The sequence below is a fragment of the Tursiops truncatus genome, chromosome 7 (assembly GCF_011762595.2).
Source record: "Tursiops truncatus isolate mTurTru1 chromosome 7, mTurTru1.mat.Y, whole genome shotgun sequence".
Lineage (NCBI taxonomy): Eukaryota > Metazoa > Chordata > Mammalia > Artiodactyla > Delphinidae > Tursiops > Tursiops truncatus.
The window spans coordinates 37047086-37066048 of NC_047040.1; the positions used below are offsets into that span (position 1 = coordinate 37047086).

Below are 18963 nucleotides of genomic sequence, written 5' to 3' on the forward strand. Positions count from 1 at the left end.
TGGTATTTATATACAATGGAATATTATTCAGCCTTAAAAAGGCATTACTCAATTTATATTATGTACTTTGAGTAGTCAAAAAGCAGAGACAGATAGTAGAATGGTGGTTTCCAGGGGCTGGGGAGGAGGGGGCAACAGGGAGTTATTGTTTAATGAATACAGAGTTTCAGTTTTACAAGATGAGGAGAGTTCTAGAGATGGATGGGATGATGGCTGCACAACATTATGAATATATTTAGTACCACTGAACTTAAAAATGCTTAAGATGGTAAATTTTATGTTTTATGTATTTTACCACAATTAAAAAAAAAATCAGAAAAAAATTCCCAACAAGATGGTAGGTAGAGACCATCTTATTTGGAAAAATCAGTCAGGAAGGGAGAAGACAGCAGTAGTGGAACCAAGCAGAACCCTGCAGTCTCCCCATACCCCCACCAAGTACAAAAGCCCCTCTATGTCCTCTGCCTCTTGTTGGTAGAAAAGCTGAAGTCTCCCAGGCCTCCCAGAGTCACAAAAAAGCAGGTTTGAATAGTTAATGATTAGGACAATAGAGTCACAGACTCAGTGTCTGATGCAAATTCCTGAGTCATTTTACAGATACCGTAACAGCCACTAGCAGGCATGACATAAGCTGCTCTATCTTGAGCAGTACTGAATCTATGGCTAGCACAATTCCAAGAACTGGCCTCAAGAGAATGGGATTAACATTATTGCTCATAATAATCTATATCTTTGTGGGCATCAAAATAATTGTAGCTTACTCTGCCCATATATGTAAGCAGGCAACTAAAATTGTCAGCAAAGAGATGCTACAGACCCATGTTGACATCTTTCACTCTGAGAATACAGCACCCTATGTCAGCACAAAGAAGTTACAGAAGATGGACCTTCACCCCAATCCCATAAAAATGGGATGATGTTTGACAGCAGGGAATTAAAAGCATCTCTTTTGCCCCTTTCCTGTTTGCCCATTTCTGTTCCCTTCTAACTGTAAAAGAACCTAATTATAGGAATGAGATCACTAAGCAATTGAAACAACTCCTGACTTATACTTTCCCGAATGCACACCATGCCTTGCCTAACTTGTTGATATTTCTCATAGATAAAAAGAAGAAAGAAAAATTAAGTAGTTAAAGAATGTTTAGCCCTCTACCCCAAAGCCCCCTAAGCAATCTTGCAGGCAGATCACGCTGGCAAGATAACATTTGAAAAGTCAGCTGGACTGCACACAGTGGAGAACGATGACCCAACCTCCTCTCTCGATGATTCACTGAGATACTTCCCCCCATTTTCCCTTAAAAAACCATCATGGCAGAGCAAAATCTTCAGAGTTGGTCTCAGGACACCAGTCCACCTTCTCCCCAGACTGCTGGCTTTTCTGATTAAAGCACCTTTCCTTTCTATTGACACTTGCCTCTCGAATTACTGGCGTTTGAGCAGCGAGCAGCTAATCCTGAGTTCGGTAACAGTAGGAGGGATAATAGTGGGAGACTGTGGGAAGTAAGGATAGAAACTGAGTATAATTAGAGTTTTATAGTGTCATGGGTTTTAAAAAAAGTGGTCGGAGCAAGACATAACAGAGACGATATATAAGCAGAAAGATTTATGTTATTGATAGGTTTAGTGACAAAAGGATCAATGTCTTTAAGAATGTAATGTAGTTTAGCCACAGAAAAAGACTGAAAATAACAAACAATCATAAAATGTAAAGATGGGTAAGGATTCCAGCAGTCATACGGTCTCGTCTTATTTTTAGGTGAGAAAAATCTAGCCCCAGAGAAGATAATTTTTAAAAATTGTATTAATCAGTTGCAGATTCCTAGACTCATAGTCCAACTTTCTATAGGTCTAAACCCTTACATAATTCTAAGGTAACACAGACGGGAATTCACAGCCCAAGAATTTGTTATTTTATATGTATCACTAGGAAGTATTTTCCTTAGACTTAACGGAATTTAAAACTTTGTTTAAACACTTTGAACCTTGCTTCTCAAGATCGGTGACTTAAAGGCTCCTCAGCTTTGCCACTCAGGAGGCTCCTTTCTTAGTGAAACCTGAGGAATTTACCTATAGGGACTTCACCTCACTTCTAAATCAACTCAGGTTTGTTATTCAAAGGAAGAAGATTCCAGGACTTCTGCTCTGACAGCTTCTGCTCTGACAGGAAAGATGGAGGCCCTGAGAGGAAGAACTGAGGCTGTAGAGGCTGGGCGAAGGAAGGAATATGAACAGGAGTATGGTCTTTGCAAAGTTTTTGCTGGCAGCACGGCTCTTAAGTTTCCTCTGTCTCATCAAGATGCGGAGGCTGGCAACAGCTAGACTAAAAGCCAATAAAGAGTAGAGCTGTCCAAGAGAAACCGGGGGCTGTCTCGATGATTCACTGAGATACTTATCCCCCATGTTTCCCTGGGTTCTCAAGGTGGGTCCAGGATCTGGCCTTCTGCTTTTGTATTTTTGTTGTTATTTTGTTTTGTTTTCTTAACCTCAGTGGTATCTGTCCAGGGGCTCAGTTGCATCCAATCACTCGGCAGTGATCAGGCCCTGGGGAGCTGATTCACGCTAACCAAGCTCATAGGAGATGGACTGATTAAAAAAAGGAAGTTAACTGACTCATTTACAAAGAGACAGCCAGGCAGATGGGACTAGTTATGTCACTTGATCAACTCATTCCATCTTCACTGGAAAAGTGTGCTTGGGAAGCCAAGTTGAGAACAGAGTTGCTTGATGAATGTAGTGTCAGAACAAGGAGAACTGATGTTCCCAAGCTACACTCTCTCAAAGTACTGTTCTGCATTGTAGGAATACACTGTCAAGGTGGCTGGAATACTCATGTTAGCTGAACAGGACACTCACCCTCTTGGATGAAGATAATAGAGCACTTAGTATAATATTTGAGACACAGAGAGTACTCAGTTAATACAAGCCATCATTATTATGGGGCTATATATACTCTGGCAACTTAGCATAATGGGCTAACAGCATGGGCTTTGGAGTTAGATCCTTGCTCCGTCACTCAGTACCCGTATGCCAACAGGAAGGTTACTTAACCTCTCAAGTCTCAGTTCTCCTATCTGTAAGATGAGTATAATAATAGTAACTTTACAGGGTGACCCTTAAGATTACTTAATATGTTGTGTGAAAATCACTTAACTGCTCACTGTAAGCACTGAATGCCTACAAACTCTTACATAGCATTTCTTATATCTCAGATAGCACTTTACAGACATTAATTCATTTAGTCCTATGACTAAAGGTGGATATAGCTGAGGAACCTGTCACTACTAGATTATATTCACCAACATCTGCTTCCCTTCCTTGAGGAAGTATATACTTTCCCAACTCCACTGAAGTCAGATATGACCATTTGACTTACTTTGGCCAGTCAAATTTAAATAGAAGAGACATGTGACACTACTTGGCAGAAAAGTTTAAAACCAATTTGTGCTTCCCTACCTCTAGGATTATAGATGGATTAGTTGAGGTAGAGTCCCCATTAGCCTGAGCTCCTAACTGACCCTTGCTGACCCTGGTAGGCAAACAGTGTGAGCAAGAAATTAGCTATTGTTTTAAGCCACTGAGATTTTCATTTTTGTTACCACAGCACAATCTGGCATATTCTAATTGATTCAGAAGCGTAGAGACAAAAAGAAATTTTCCCAAGACCACACAGCTAGAAAGTATCTGGCTCCAGAGTCTGTACTCTTGACCACTTTATGTTTCTTAATAATTGATAGTAACATCAACACGAAGAATAGTTTATTATTAATGCATTGTTGTCAGTGAAGGTCTGTTTCTAGACTTCATAAGTAGCTGTTCTTTTCTGAAAGAGTTGGCTCAGGTAGAAACCTAGCCTTTCTCCAGCCTCTGCTATAACAACAGCCAGCAGCTGACAGAACACCATTGGAGAATTTCTCAGTGGATGACAAGGAGGACCCTGGACATGTTCCTTCTTTATATAACCTCACAGCAGCCCCCAGGGGCATAGTCACTATGGCCACCAGTAGAGCCTGGTTGGATCCCCCCAACACACACAGTATCTCAGAGAATGATTTAAAATATCTACGGTCCTTCTGCTGAGGGTGACCCCATTTTTTCTGTCACTCAGTCTTTCAGAAATGGATGCCTCTTCTCATACTTCTTTTCCCATTAGCCCATAATCTTGTTTCCCTTCTTTTCCTGCCTCTCAACAATGAGCAAAGACTTCAGATGTGTTTGCAGGCTCTATCAGAAAGCATATTACTGACATCCATGTAATTTTCCTTATGTAGCAAGATTCCCCAGAGATGTGAGGGCCTAAAATTTAGGGACTGAGCAAGAGAATCTGTCTGAATTAGAAACACAAGTACCCAAGGAGCTTTAGACTCTGCTCTTCCCAAGGAAAATGAAAATGTTGTCAAGATAAAAACAGAAGGAGCAAAGCTTAAGCAGTGATGGAAAGCCAAAAAGTTAGGTGGAAAAAGATTAGTCATATCTACTGAACATAAATCTATAAAAGAGACCCAGTTTTTTGTGGCATACAATGAAATGCATTAAATTATAAGCTGGAAATCTATCTAGGGAAAGTATAGATACACATCAATTAATAGAAGTGTCCATTGATGAAGAAATCGTCTATTCATAATTTATTTAACACATGTCATTCAACTAGTAATCAATGAAATTCATGAACAAATAAGAAGTCAGCCACTTCTTAACCCTTTTATTTATTTGTAAGCTCTAGTGATCACCTACTTCATAGCTTTTCCATTATAATAAAATGTTTATTAATTATATTTCTTCAATTTTTTTATATATCTCTATTTGACACTTCTCCAGCTTGGAGAATTGATTTTTTCATCAAACTTTTGAAAATGTTAAGATAATGGAATTTAGTTCCTTAAAATAGCCGACAGGCCAAGTTAGAAATATATATATTGGGAAACTCACTAAAATGCTACTCTCAGGTTCTTACTAGTTTCGGTTTTATAAGTGTGACCACCTTTTAATGAAATTCTTTTTGTACTTAAAGAATTAAATCATTCTGGATAGAGTCCAAAATTTTAAATGAATTCCACTTCATGATACATTACGTTTTATCAGTGATATAGTATAAATTCATATCTCTTTTCCAAGAGACCTTCAGAATTCTCGTTAGCAAAATACTTCCAAGGTTGATAATAATTTACTACAATAAACTGGCTGTGCAGGTGAAGTTGTAGTATCTCTTTCTGGAAGACGTAAAGAACAGGAAAAATTTTCATTGTAAGATTTTAATATTATGCTAATAACCAAACAAAACTCTTTTATGAAGGACAGCATGGAGAAAAGACAGATGGAAGGAACAGTTAATTCGTGAGGGTGGGATGAAATAGAGCTATCTTTGTCCAATGATTATCTGGAAAAGACACTGCAGACTGAGTCATTGAGACCTGCATCATCATATCATCCCAAATGAACACAGAAGCTATTTAAAGACTTCAATTTTATGCTCAGAAGTGAAAGAGAAAGAACGGAAGAGGAGGAAAATGACTGTAATAGTTGGCTATTGGCATGTGACAAAAGTGTGGGGAGATGCAAAAGATCTGCTAAGCAATTCCCTACTCTGGACCCATAATAGTGCTAATGCTGGATTATAAATCCTCATTTCTAGCTTTGAAAATTTGGACGCTGTAAGTATAATTTATGTTTGTTATATTGCAGAGCTATTCATCTTTGTCTCTGCAAATTTTTCTCCAGCTTCTCTGTCATATATTAATATCAGATCAATGTAATTTTGAATTGCAGAAAACACAAACTAAAGAATTTATTTTTTATTCTCAGCTCAATTTCCTTTAAAGTCAATGTCCCTTTCTACCGCTCCATGCTGCCCACCCACCATTTTCCTGAGGACACATTTCTCATTTTTTGTAGATCCTCCCTTACTTGTTGGAAATTGCATTGGAATTAAATATTTTAGCTACTTGAACGCACATGTTCAACAAATATTGGTCAATCATCATTCTCTTCCCCTAGATATCGAGGAGTACTTGTAAAAATTGTGTGTAAGGAAACCTTTTCAGTAAGCAATGCAGAATTTGTAGGTGAGCCTTGACATATCCTACTATTTCAGTGATTATGTCTTACCAATGTGGTTGTTACTAATTCATCCAGTTGTAAGCAATGGAAATCGCCTCTAGTAAACTTAAGAAAAAGGGCATTTTTGGGAGATTGAAAATCAATAGGAAGACTGGAGAACAAAGAAGGAACTAAGAACTTCAGATCCAAGATACAAGAAATAAAGGAAGAGCCTTAGAGAGGAGGTTCTTCTCAGAGAGGCACCACTAGAGTACACAACCTCCAAAAAAGCCTGGTCTCTTTGTGCCTCAGCTAAAAATCCAAATTCCAAGGAGGTCATTTGTTTAGCACTTGGGGAAAGAGCACATAATTAACACGTCCACTAAACGCAATGGGGGAGAGAAGGGAAATAGAAGTTTGGAGAAGTTCACTATTCTTGTTTAAGTTCCTAGTGCTCAAGCTGAAACACTAGTAGCTGGTACATGAGCTAAAATAATAGAAGATTGATTCTGTTTCAAAAGATCTGTCTGAGAATGATTTGTACAGCATTTGCTAGGCCCCATCTAGCAATCTAGCAATCAGTTCCTGTCACTAAACCAAACACACAAACAAACCTCAGAAAACAGTGAATGGGCTTCAGTCAGAAGTTAACAAAGAAACTAACAATTATACCTCAATTTAAAAATATTAATTAGTTGATTTTTTAATTTAAATTTAAATTAAGAAAAACCAAAAGACTTTTATCCCAATGGTCATCCTCACCCTGGCAAAAGTAATAGCATATATATACAATAATAGTATAGGTATAGATATAATGTCAAGTTTTGTGCACTGTGACTTAGATATTTTTATATGTATTATCTCATTTCATTCTTATAAAACCTGGGGTGTAGGTATTATTATCACCCTCAGAGAGACTACATAACTTGGCCAAAGCATCACAACTATCAGGCAGTCTGCACCCAGAGCCTGTGCCCTCACCCCTGTACTAGGCTGCCTGGAGTCAGTCACATGGATTGAGTCTTTCAGGAGGCAGGAGGACAGGGTGGTGGTTAGAACGATGGGCATGATATAGCATCTCAGTTCTGCCATCTACTAGCTGAAGGTAAGAAACGAAAGCCTTCCTGAGCCTCAGTTTCCTCATCTGTGAGATGGAGAGGGTCAGCGTGAGTTGCTGCAATGTCACACAGTTGTTGTGAAGAAGAAAGGAGGAAACATACATGAACTACTTAGTCATGGGTGCTCGTCACATGTGAAGTGTTGAATAATCAATGGCTGCTATTAGTCACACGTCTGTCTCCCCTAGTAGACTAGTTCTGGAGGCCCAGGCATTATTTTTTTGATATTTGTGTCTGTAGCTCCTTTCTCAGTGATCAGCACATTCATGAGCCCACATAAAAACACGCTGAACAGAAAGCGTCTGTATCAGGGCTCACACTGCCATGCTGCACTCAGGTGTTATAAAACAAGCTCCTCTTTATAGTAACACTAGAGTTCCTGCCTCTTAAGCAAATGACACCTATTTTCCCCCACCCCACCTCCTGCCCCCAGGCTGTTAACTCACGAGGTCAGGGTCTGTATCGCTTTTGTTCTTCATGGGTTCCCAGTGCATAGCAGAGAGCCCAGTACATAGTAGGAGCTTAACAACTATTTGTGGACTGAATTTTTAATAAACATTTGTGATATGTATTACAGTTCACCTAGCACTTTCACATAAACGTGTGCTCTCTGTAGAGCAGGCTCTGGAGCCAACTGCCTGGGTTCAAACTCCAGCTCCACCATTTACTAGCTGAGTGACCTTGGGTAATATACATAAGTTTTCAGTGCCTTGGTATTCTCACTTTTAAAATGAGAATAATAACAGTATTGAGTTAATGAAAGTATTAAAATGTTAATTCATATAAACCTTGTAAAACAGCGCCTGGTGCATCAGTGTTCTTTAAATGTCAGCAATTATTAATTTTGTTTGTAGCTGTTTTTCTCCATCACACTACTAAGAATAAGCTATTCCAACTGCCTAAATCATTTGTCCATTCATGTAACAAAATATGAAAAGTGGCATCTTTACTTTGAAGTCCTAAAATTAATTTTCAGTGGAGCAAATCATAATCTCAAAAAACTGACTTCCAAAATTTTTGCAAAAATAAATGTATTTATAGAGACTCTTCCTAAAATCAAATAATCCTAAATGGCTCCAGATATTCTGTAGTTTAAAGCTTTTCCAAGTCACTTGTGTTGGATCCTTCTCCAGCAACATTTTGTGTTATTCTTTCCACAAACCAGAACAGCCATATTGACTTGACTAGAAGTATGAGTAAACCACACACACACAAACACCAGGTAATAGAATTAGGTCGTGCTGTCTTCTGCCTCCACCACAAAACTCATTATCCTATTATGGCAAACAGTGTGTTAATCCCCATATGCATCTCCCGTCACTTAGAGCACAAATTAATTAGGTCAAGTGTTAATTAAAAATTCAAGTCACCGTATTTAACCACTGACGCTTCTCTACACATTGGAGAGATGAGGAGAAAAATAAAGACAAAGGGGCACCTGAGTACTTCATTTACCTTCAGTACTGTAATGTTCCAAGCAAAGCTCTCAGTTGCTTTGTTGAGTTTTCTTCCTTTCAAGCCTTCTTTTGCCCCCAAATTATGAAGTTCCTCATGGAACTCCATCCCTTTAAAAAGAGAACATAAGAGAATTCTTCGTATAAATTTCAGAAAAACAGGCATTTTATTGTGAAAATATTATCAGTAAAAATATAATTTCCCATTTCTGTCCTTCTCATAATCTCTAAATCCCAAAATTGAATTCTCCTTCTCATTCTGTTCATCACCACCAAATGGCTATCCTTAAAGGGAAACTAAAAATAATCAATGCATTAGATTAAATTAGATTTTAAACAGCAAGGGGCCATAGACAAAGACATGAGAAGTTAAGAAGCAAATTCTTCCAACAGGTGGCATCCATCTTGTTTGTTCTCTGCCTGGTTTTTATATAAAATGGTGTAATGTGTGAGTGGCTACCATATGTGAAGGATGCACATATCTTACTTTGCCTTATGAACCATCCATATGGCTTGACAGTAGGCCTGGAGCCCACATAGATAACAATGGTAATTAGTAAATGTTGAGTAAAAATAAAAAGCTTTTTTAAAAATAGCATTCCTGGAAACACCCAAATGTGTCAGATTTGGGAATGGCCTTAAAGTTATTTTTAGCTAAACCATTCCCCCAAGCTTGAATACTATAAAAAAACATCACCATCATCTTTCTCTCCTAAGCCTTTGTCTTAGCACCTCAGAGATGGGAATCACACTTTCTTCTGGAAAGCTCATTCCATCTTTGGAAAGCTGTGACTGATATCAAACCAGTCTCTCTCCCTGAAACTTCTACTCCTTGGTGCTAGCTAGCCTCAGAACAACAAGGTCTAATCTCTGTTCCACAGTACAGCCCTTTAAATATTTGAAGAAAGATGTTGGATAAAGTCTACTAGAGTTTTCCCTTCTCCAGATTAAACATTCTAACATGTTTCAGCTTATTATAATTTCTCTTTAAGGGTGACATCCAGGAACATCGTTCTCAAAATGGGATTGAAGTTGCCCACATGACATAGGGTTTCACCACCACCTTCCTAGTTCTAGTGACTAGGCTTGTATTAATGCAGCCTAAAACCACATTAACTTTTCTGATGCTAACATCACAAGCCCAGTACATAGTAAGAGCATGGCTGCAGAGCCCAGACCTACACTCTGGCTCTACCACTGACTAGCTACGTGAGCATGAGCGAATCCCTGAAACTCTCTGCCATTAAGTCTCCTCAATGGTGCAATGGTGATAACAAGAGTATTGACTTTATGGAACTGTGTGAAGATTAAATGAATCAACACATACAAAACTCTCAAAGTAGTGCATGGTACATAGGAGCATAATATAAGTATTTCGTATTGTTATTATTTTCATGCTTCCTGTCAACGGAAACATTTAAGCCTCCAGATCAGTAGCGAAGAGCACCATTTTCAAAGTTTGGTCTGGGTTCAAAGGTCACCTCTACCACATGTTGATATGGGATTTGGGGTAATTCGCTCAATCTCTCAGAATCTCAGATGCCTCATCTCTAGATTGGATATAATGATGACTACACTGCAGAGTTGTTATGAGGACTAAATAACATAGCATATGTGCTTAGTGTATCAGATACATATATACCAAGCAACTGTCAGTGTCATCTTCCTTATTGCACACTGATGTGCGTGTGTGTGTGTGGATCAGGGAGAACATGGATCCAAGAGAGATAAAAGTACTGGGGTGTGGATGAAGTGAAAGTAAATAAACAGAGCAACGTGCCATCAGAGACATGTGACCCATCCCACCCTTAAAGAAGGAACAAATCTAAACTGAGGACAAGTAAATGAGGCAAAAGCCTAGCAGGTTAACAAGATTATGGTTCAAACTGTAAAAATAAAGTGTTTCTTAAGGGGCAATGTGAAACCACAGTTTCCATATCAGTAATAAAAAGGCTTTGATCGGTTCCCAAATCACAAAAGTAAATTCAGAAACCCTCACCTCTCTAGACATCTTCAGATACCCCCTCTATATACACACAGACCACCTACCTACTATCACGTAGATCTCTTCTGTACTAAACAAAGGCTTCAGTGTAACTCAAAGTATAGTTAAACTTTAAAAGTCTGCCAAAAATCATCATTATGGTTTCTAAACGAAATGGGGGCAAGGGAGGAAGGTTACCTGCTTTCTGACACTGCACGATCTTTTCCTGGACTGTGTCTGCCATTTCTATGAGAAACCGGCTCTCTTGGATCATCTGTCACAAAATAAGCATTAAAAAGGTGGTTGTCAGAAATCCTTAAACTGGCACATTGGAAAGACAACATAAAGACCCACATGAAACTGCCAGTAATGGGGCACCCTGGCCATAACCACAAGAGATGGGAGAGGGAAGGATGATCTCTGCTCCAAGCCCCATCCACTCTAACACCAGCTAGAGTCACCTACCTTATGGTTGCTCCACTTATGTAATATGCCTGGCACACCATGGGTGCCAAATCAATAACTGTTGAATAAATGCATACACACTCTTTTTTAGTCCCAGATCACATTCATGAACACCTCTTATTTTAATCCCCTCGCCCCAAAGTTACTGCAACATCAAGGCAAGTGGTACTGGAACAACAGCAATGAGATATCAGAACAGGGAATCACCTAGTGATGAGGTAAAGAACTACAGGACACATTGGTGAAGTCGGCAAATTGGATTTAAGTGGTGCAAAGATGGTGGAGTCCTGGTCCTTCGTTGAGAAGGGCTCCAGCTCCATTGGCAAGAATGAACTGTGGGTCATATTCACCAGCAATTCCACAGAGCTTGTAGGCAACAATGCTGAAATGGTGTCCCTGCCCTCCACATTTGGGTAGAAAGAAAAAAGACCAAGAAGTAATTAATATACTGAGTGAAGTAGGGAAAATAGGACAGCTGTTGGAGAGATGAAGAAAAGAGAAATCTGTATGTGAAGAAGGGGGAAGATGAGAGTAGGTAAAGAAGTTGTGATCAGAAAGACCGGACTGGGGCCCTTCTGAAGAAATGACTAAAGAAAGGCACCAATAGGCAAACACTTCCTGAATTTCCAGCCACTCTTCTACTCCTAATAAATCTTGTACCTTTTAGTCTGACTATTCCATGTTTTATCTGTCTGGCTCAATAATCTGAAGAGTTCAAGGCAGAATCCAAAGTGGACATAAAAAGTCTTGAGTAAGACATACTTCAAAATTAAATGCTGTTGTACAAGATTGTAGTTTTATACAATCACTTTCAAATATAAAGTGGTTTATGACTACAAATCTTCAAATGGAAAAGAATATTTGAATCATGAATATTTAGTGCCTAACAACTCTATAGAAGTAAAATCAAATCATTCATTCATTTAACAAACATCTACTCAGCAGGCACTATGTGTAAGCACTGTAGTAACTACAAGGGGTATGATACATGGATGAGCAAAAACAGACACATTTCTATCTCCATGGAGTTCATAGTCTAGTAGGGAAGTCTACTCAAATGATTAAATGACACATGATAATTAATTCAACCGAACTTCAATTACTGATATTTTCTACCTAAAATGATAGTTTGAAGTGACTTATTTGGAGGGCTAAAGTGACTATTAAAACCATAAAACTAGGCACCCAAGAAGGTCTAAGCTGCGTCAAACTTTTTAACTGCATTAACTCTTCCAACTCCCAAGAGGAAGTGGAATGCTTCTGAATAACAATTTCTCAAATGGTTATGTGCCTGAGTTACTGCAGCTTCCAAGTGAAGGAAACTTACAGGCAAAGAAAGATTTAATATGAAGGGAATCTGATTTAGTCTTTTCTAAGTTTAGAAAGATGCTAAGTTTAGCATCTACCCATGCAGCATCAATTGAGCTTTCATAATACTTTCAAAGTTATCAGATGTTCCAAATTAGTCAGATAGCATACAAAATGTTTTCATAAAATTCAAGCAAGGGAAACCTTCATAAAGAACAAACACATTCTGTGACTTTACCATGAGCAAAATAGCCAATATACTGCACAATTTTAGAATCATTTTATTTTTAAGGCTAAGAGAATCTTAGCTGTCAGGACCACACCCTTAGTTTTGTGAAAAAGGAAACTAAGACTTACAAGAGTTAAAATCCTTGTTCAAAAAATGGAACTAATTAGTGATCAAACTGGAATTAAAATCCCGGTTTCCTGGAATCCATTTATTTTCATGAAAAAACAGCATCCTCTGATTTTGTCTAGCCTGACCATGCCTTCACACATTCAGTCTTTTGAGCCTGAAATGTAGCTTTCCAAAGTCACCTGACCCAGCCCATCAGTAATAACATGAGGCCATGACCGTAATCAATCTATTTCAGCCAGGTTCAAATATGTCCTTTTCAAGAAAAACTCCAAAAAGGGATAGTATTGGTAATTTCCTTTGATAATATCTTGACTGACATTCATTTCTCTTGGTTTTGCACTCAGTGGAGAACATATGATATCATTATCTGATTTAAAAAAAAAGAAAAGAAACTCTATTGATTTGTGGCCAGCTTTTTTGTTTTTGCAGTATTTTACTAAATATCTCCTCAGTGTTGAGTACAAAATGTACTTCCTACATCCAAAAATGTACTTCCTACATCCAAAAATGCCACAGCCTTTTTGTGAGAACCTGAGAAGGAAGTGTCCTCTTCGCCAAAGCTAACTCTTCTACCTTGACTTCCAATCTCACCTTTCCCTCTTCCCTTCAGGAACCCATTCCTAATGACCCCTTCTTTATTCATCTACAATTTCTACCTCTCCCTTGCTTTTTCCCTTTTCCATACAACATCTCCTACCTTAAAGTAAGCAAACAAAAACAATAACAAAATACTCTATTGGCCTTCAAGTGGTTGACCTCATCAGTCTTTCCTTAAAACACTAGCCCATGCTCACTGCTTTGACTCTTGCGGAACTCCACTGAGACTCCCCAAAGTTTGGTCTCATCACAGACTACCCCCTGGCCAATTCTCAGTTCTCATTCTTGCCAGCTCAGCAGTTGACCCCACTTTATATCCCCAGATTCATCTATCCATTTTCATATCTATCCATCGATATCACCTTTTCCTTATCTTATTTTGTGATACTTATTTTTTCTAGTTATTAATTAACCCACACATGTACACAACAGATCCCTGCTCAAACCCAACATTGTCTTTTTTGAAATCTAATCTTTCTTTTGGTCTCTAGTCTTTTTTCCTAGGTTCTCCATTTTTCTATAACCTTACATGTTCTTTTTTTTTAATGTTTATTTACTTGTTTATTTTCTATTAGTCATCCATTTTACACACATCAGTGAATACATGTCAATCCCAGTCTCCCAGTTCATCCCACGACCACACCCACCACACGCCGCTTTCCCCCCTTGGTGTCCATATGTTTCTTCTGTACATCTGTGTCTCAATTTCTGCTCTGCAAACTGGTTCATCTGTACCATTTTCTACGTTCCACATATATATGCTCATATACGATATTTGTTTTTCTCTTTCTGACTTACTGCACTCTGTATGACAGTCTCTAGATGCATCCACGTCTCTACAAATGACCCAATTTCGTTCCTTTTTATGTCTGAGTAATATTCCATTGTATATATGTACCACTTCTTCTTTATTCATTCATCTGTCGATGGGCATTTAGGTTGCTTCCATGACCTGGCTATTGTAAATGGTGCTGTAATGAACATTGGGGTGCATGTGTTTTTTGAATTATGGTTTCCTCTGGGTATATGCCCAGTAGTGGGATTGCTGGGTCATACGGTAATTTTATTGTTAGTTCTTTATGGAAACTCCATACTGTTCTCCATAGTGGCTGTATCAATTTACATTCCCACCAAGAGCGCAAGAGGTTTCCCTTTTCTCCACACCCTCTCCAGCATTTGTTGCTTGTAGATTTTCTGATGATGCCCATTCTAACTGGTGTGAGGTGATACCTCATTATAGTTTTGATTTGCATATCTCTAATAATTAGTGATGTTGAGTGGCTTTTCATGTGCTTCTTGGCCATCTGTGTGTCTTCTTTGGAGAAATGTCTATTTAGGTCTTCTGCCCATTTTTGGATTGGGTTGTGTTTTTTTTTAATATTGAGCTGCATGAGCTGTTTATATATTTTGGAGATTAATCTTTTGTCTGATGATTAATTTGCAAACATTTTCTCCCATTCTGAGGGTTGTCTTTTCGTTTTGTTTTTGGTTTCCTTTGCTGTGCAAAAGCTTTTAAGTTTCATGAGGTCGAATTTGTTTATATTTGTTTTTATTTCCTTTAGGAGGTGGATCAAAAAAGATCTTGCTGTGATTTATGTTAATGAGTGTTCTTCCTATGCTTTCCTCTAAGAGCTTTATAGTGCCCGGTCTTAACATTTAGGTCTCCAACCCAGTTTGAGTTTATTTTTCTGTATGGTGTTAGGGAGTGTTCTAATTTCATTCTTTTACATGTAGCTGTCCAGTTATCCTAGCACCACTCATTCAAGAGACTGCCTTTTCTCCATTGTATACCCTTGTCTCCTTTGTCGTAGATTAGTTGACCATAGGTGCGTGGGTTTATCTCTGGGCTTTCTATCCTGTTCCATGGATCTATATTTCTGTTTTTGTGCCAGTATCATATTGTCTTGATTACTGTAGCTTTGTAGTATAGTCTGAAGTCAGGGAGTCTGATTCCTCCAGCTCCGTTTTTTTCCCTCAAGGCCGTTTTGGCTATTCAGGGTCTTCTGTGTCTCCAAAGAAATTTTAGGATTTTTTCTTCTGGTTCTGTAAAAAATGCCATTGGTAATTTGATAGGGATTGCATTGAACCTGTAGATTGCTTTGGGTAGTAGAGTCATTTTCACAATATTGATTCTTCCAATCCAAGAACATGGTATACCTCTCCATCTGTTGGTATCATCTTTAATTTCTTTCATCAGTGTCTTATTGTTTTCTGCATACAGCTCTTTTGTCTCCCTAGGTAGGTTTATTCCTAGGTATTTTATTCTTTTTGTTGCAGTGGTAAATGGGAGGTTTTCCTTAATTTCTCTTTCAGATTTTTCATTATTAGTGTATAGGAATGCAAGAGATTTCTGTGCGTTAATTTTGTATCCTGCTACTCTACCAAATTCATTTATTAGCTCTAGTAGTTTTTTGCTGGCATCTTTGGGATTCTCTATGTTTAGTAACATGTCACCTGCAAACAGTGACAGTTTTATTTCTTCTTTTCCGATTTGGATTCCTTTTATTTCTTTTTCTTCTCTGACTGCCGTGGCTAGGACTTCCAAAACTATGTTGAATAATAGTGGTGAGGGTGGACATCCTTGTTTTCTTCCTGATCTTAGAGGAAATGATTTCAGTTTTTCACCATTGAGAATGATGTTTGCTGTGGGTTTGTCGTATATGGCCTTTATTATGTTGAAGTAGGTTCCCTCTATGCCCACTTTCTAGAGAGTTTTTATCATAAATGTGTGTTGAATTTTGTCAAAAGCTTTTATTGCATCTGTTGCAATTAAAAAGCTTTTATTGCATCTATTGAGATTTTCTTCTTCAATTTGTTTATATGGTGTATCACATTGATTGATTTGCATATATTGAAGAATCCTTGAATCACTAGGATAAATCCCACTTGATCATGGTGTATGATCCTTTCAATGTGTTGTTGGATTCTGTTTGCTAGTATTTTGCTGAGGATTTTTGCATATATATTCATCAGTGATATTGGTCTGTAATTTTCTTTTTTTATATAGTATCTTTGTCTGGTTTTGGTATCAGGGTGATGGTGGCCTCATAGAATGAGTTTGGGAGTTTTCCTTCCTCTGCAAATTTTTGGAAGAGTTTGAGAAGGATGGGTGTTAGCTCTTCTCTAAATGTTTGATAGAATTCACCTGTGAAGCCATCTGGTGCTGGACTTTCGTTTGTTGGAAGATTTTTAATCACGGTTTCAATTTCATTACTTGTGATTGGTCTGTTCATACTTTCTGTTTCTTCCTGGTCCAGTCTTGGAAGGTTATACCTTTCTAAGAATTTGTCCATTTCTTCCAGGTTGTCTATTTTATTGGCATAGAGCTGCTTGAAGTAGTCTCTTACGATGCTATGTAATTCTGTGGTGTCTGTTGTAACTTCCCCTTTTTCATTTCTAATTTTATTGATTTGAGTCCTCTCCCTCTTTTTCTTGATGAGTCTGGCTAATGGTTTATCAATTTTGTTTATCTTCTCAAAGAACTAGCTTTTACTATTATTTATCTTTGTTATCCTTTTCTTTATTTCTATTTCATTTATTTCTGCTCTAATATTTATGATTTCTTTCCTTTTGCTAACTTTGGGTTTTCTTTGTTCTTCTTTCTCTAGTTCCCTTAGGTGTAATGTTATATTGTTTATTTGAGATGTTTCTTGTTTCTTGAGGTAGGATTGTATTGCTATTAACATTCCTCTTAGAACAGCTTGTGCTGCATCCCATAGGTTTTGGATTGTCGTGTTTTTATTGTCATTTGTCTCTAAGTATTTTTTGACTTCCTCTTTGATTTCTTCAGTGATCTCTTGGTTATTTAGTAACGTATTGTTTAGCTTCCATGTGTTTGTGTTTTTTACATTTAATTGATTTCTAATCTCATAGCGTTGTGGTCAGAAAAGATGCTTGACATGATTTCAATTTTCTTAAATTTACTGAGGCTTGATTTGTGACCCAAGGTGTGATCTATCCTGGAGAATGTTCCATGCACACTTGAGAAGAAAGTGTAATCTGCTGTTTTTGGATGAAATGTCCTATAAGTATCAATTAAATCTATGTGGTCTACTGTGTCATTTAAAGCTTGTGTTTCCTTATTAATTTTCTGTTTGGATGATCTGTCCATTGGTGTAAGTGAGGTGTTAAAGTCCCCCACTATTATTGTGTTACTGTCGATTTCCTCTTTTAGAGCTGTTAGCATTTGCCTTATGTACTGAGGTGCTCCTATGTTGGGTGCATATATATTTATAATTGTTATATCTTCTTCTTGGATTGATCCCTTGATAATTACATAGTGTCCTTCCTTGTCTCTTGTAACATGCTTTAAAGTCTATTTTATCTGATATGAGTATTGCCACTCCAGCTTTCTTTTGATTTCCATTTGCATGGAATATCTTTTTCCATCCCCTCACTTTCAGTCTGAATGTGTCCCTAGGTCTGAAGTGGGTCTCTTGTAGACAGCATATATATAGGTCTTGTTTTTGTACCCATTCAGGAAGCCTGTGTCTTTTGGTTGGAGCATTTAATCCATTCACATTTAAGGTAATTTTTGATATATATGTTCCTATTACAATTTTCTTAATTTGGGGGGGTTTGTTTCTGTAGGTCCTTTTCTTCTCTTGTGTTTCCCACTTAGAGAAGTTCCTTTAGCATTTGTTGTAGAGATGGTTTGGTGGTGCTGAATTCTCTTAGCTTTTGCTTGTCTGTAAAGCTTTTGATTTCTCCATTAAATCTGAATGAGATCCTTGCTGGGTAGAGTAATCTTGGTTGTAGGCTCTTCCTTTTCATCACTTTAAGTATATCATGGCACTCCCTTCTGGCTTGTAGAGTTTCTGCTGAGAAATCAACTGTTAACCTTATGGAAGTTCCCTTGTATGTTATTTGTCATTTTTCCCTTGCTGCTTTCAATAATTTTTCTTTGTCTTTAATTTTTGCCAATTTGATTACTATGTGTCTCGGAGTGTTTCTCCTTGGGTTTATCCTGTATGGGACTCTCTGTGCTTCCTGGACTTGGGTGGCTATTTCCTTTCCCATGCTAGGGAAGTTTTCGACTATAATCTCTTCAAATATTTTCTCGGGTCCTTTCTCTCTTTCTTCTCCTTCTGGGACCCTTATAATGCGAATGTTGTTGTGTTTAATATTGTCCCAGAAGTCTCTTAGGCTGTCTTCATTTCTTTTCATTCTTTTTTCTTTATTCTGTTCTGCATCAGTGAATTCCACCATTCTGTCTTCCAGGTCACTTAACCGTTCTTCTGCCTCAGTTATTCTGCTATTGATTCCTTCTAGTGTAGTTTTCATTTCAGTTATTATATTGTTCATCTCTGTTTGTTTGTTCTTTAATTCTTCTAGATCTTTGTTAAACATTTCTTGCATCTTCTCGATCTTTGCCTCCATTTTTTTTCCGAGGTCCTGGATCATTATTCATTATTCTGAATTCTTTTTCTAGAAGATTTCCTATCTCCATTTCATTTAGTTTGTTTCCTTGGGTTTTATTTTGTTCCTTCATCTAGTACATAGCCCTCTGCCTTTTCATCTTGTCTATCTTTCTGTGAATGTGGTTTTTGTTCTTCAGGCTGCAGGATTGTAGTTCTTCTTGCTTCTGCTGTCTGCCCTCTGGTGGATGAGGCTATCCACCTTACATGTTCTTAATTCCCTTTCAAA

The 18963-nt window shown here is 37.9% G+C and overlaps 1 protein-coding gene across 2 annotated transcripts in view; it reads right to left on the minus strand.

Annotated features, from left to right (window-relative positions):
• The window catches only part of PLCL1 (phospholipase C like 1 (inactive)), a 355583-nt gene that overhangs the window by 36313 nt on the left and 300307 nt on the right, over window positions 1–18963 (minus strand). For both annotated transcript variants that reach the window (XM_019939204.3, XM_073807436.1), the window contains exons 4-5: window positions 10788–10863; window positions 8607–8716 (exon numbers count right to left, since the gene is read on the minus strand). In XM_019939204.3, coding sequence (XP_019794763.2) covers window positions 8607–8716; window positions 10788–10863 — 186 coding nt within the window. The remainder of the gene's footprint in view (window positions 1–8606; window positions 8717–10787; window positions 10864–18963) is intronic.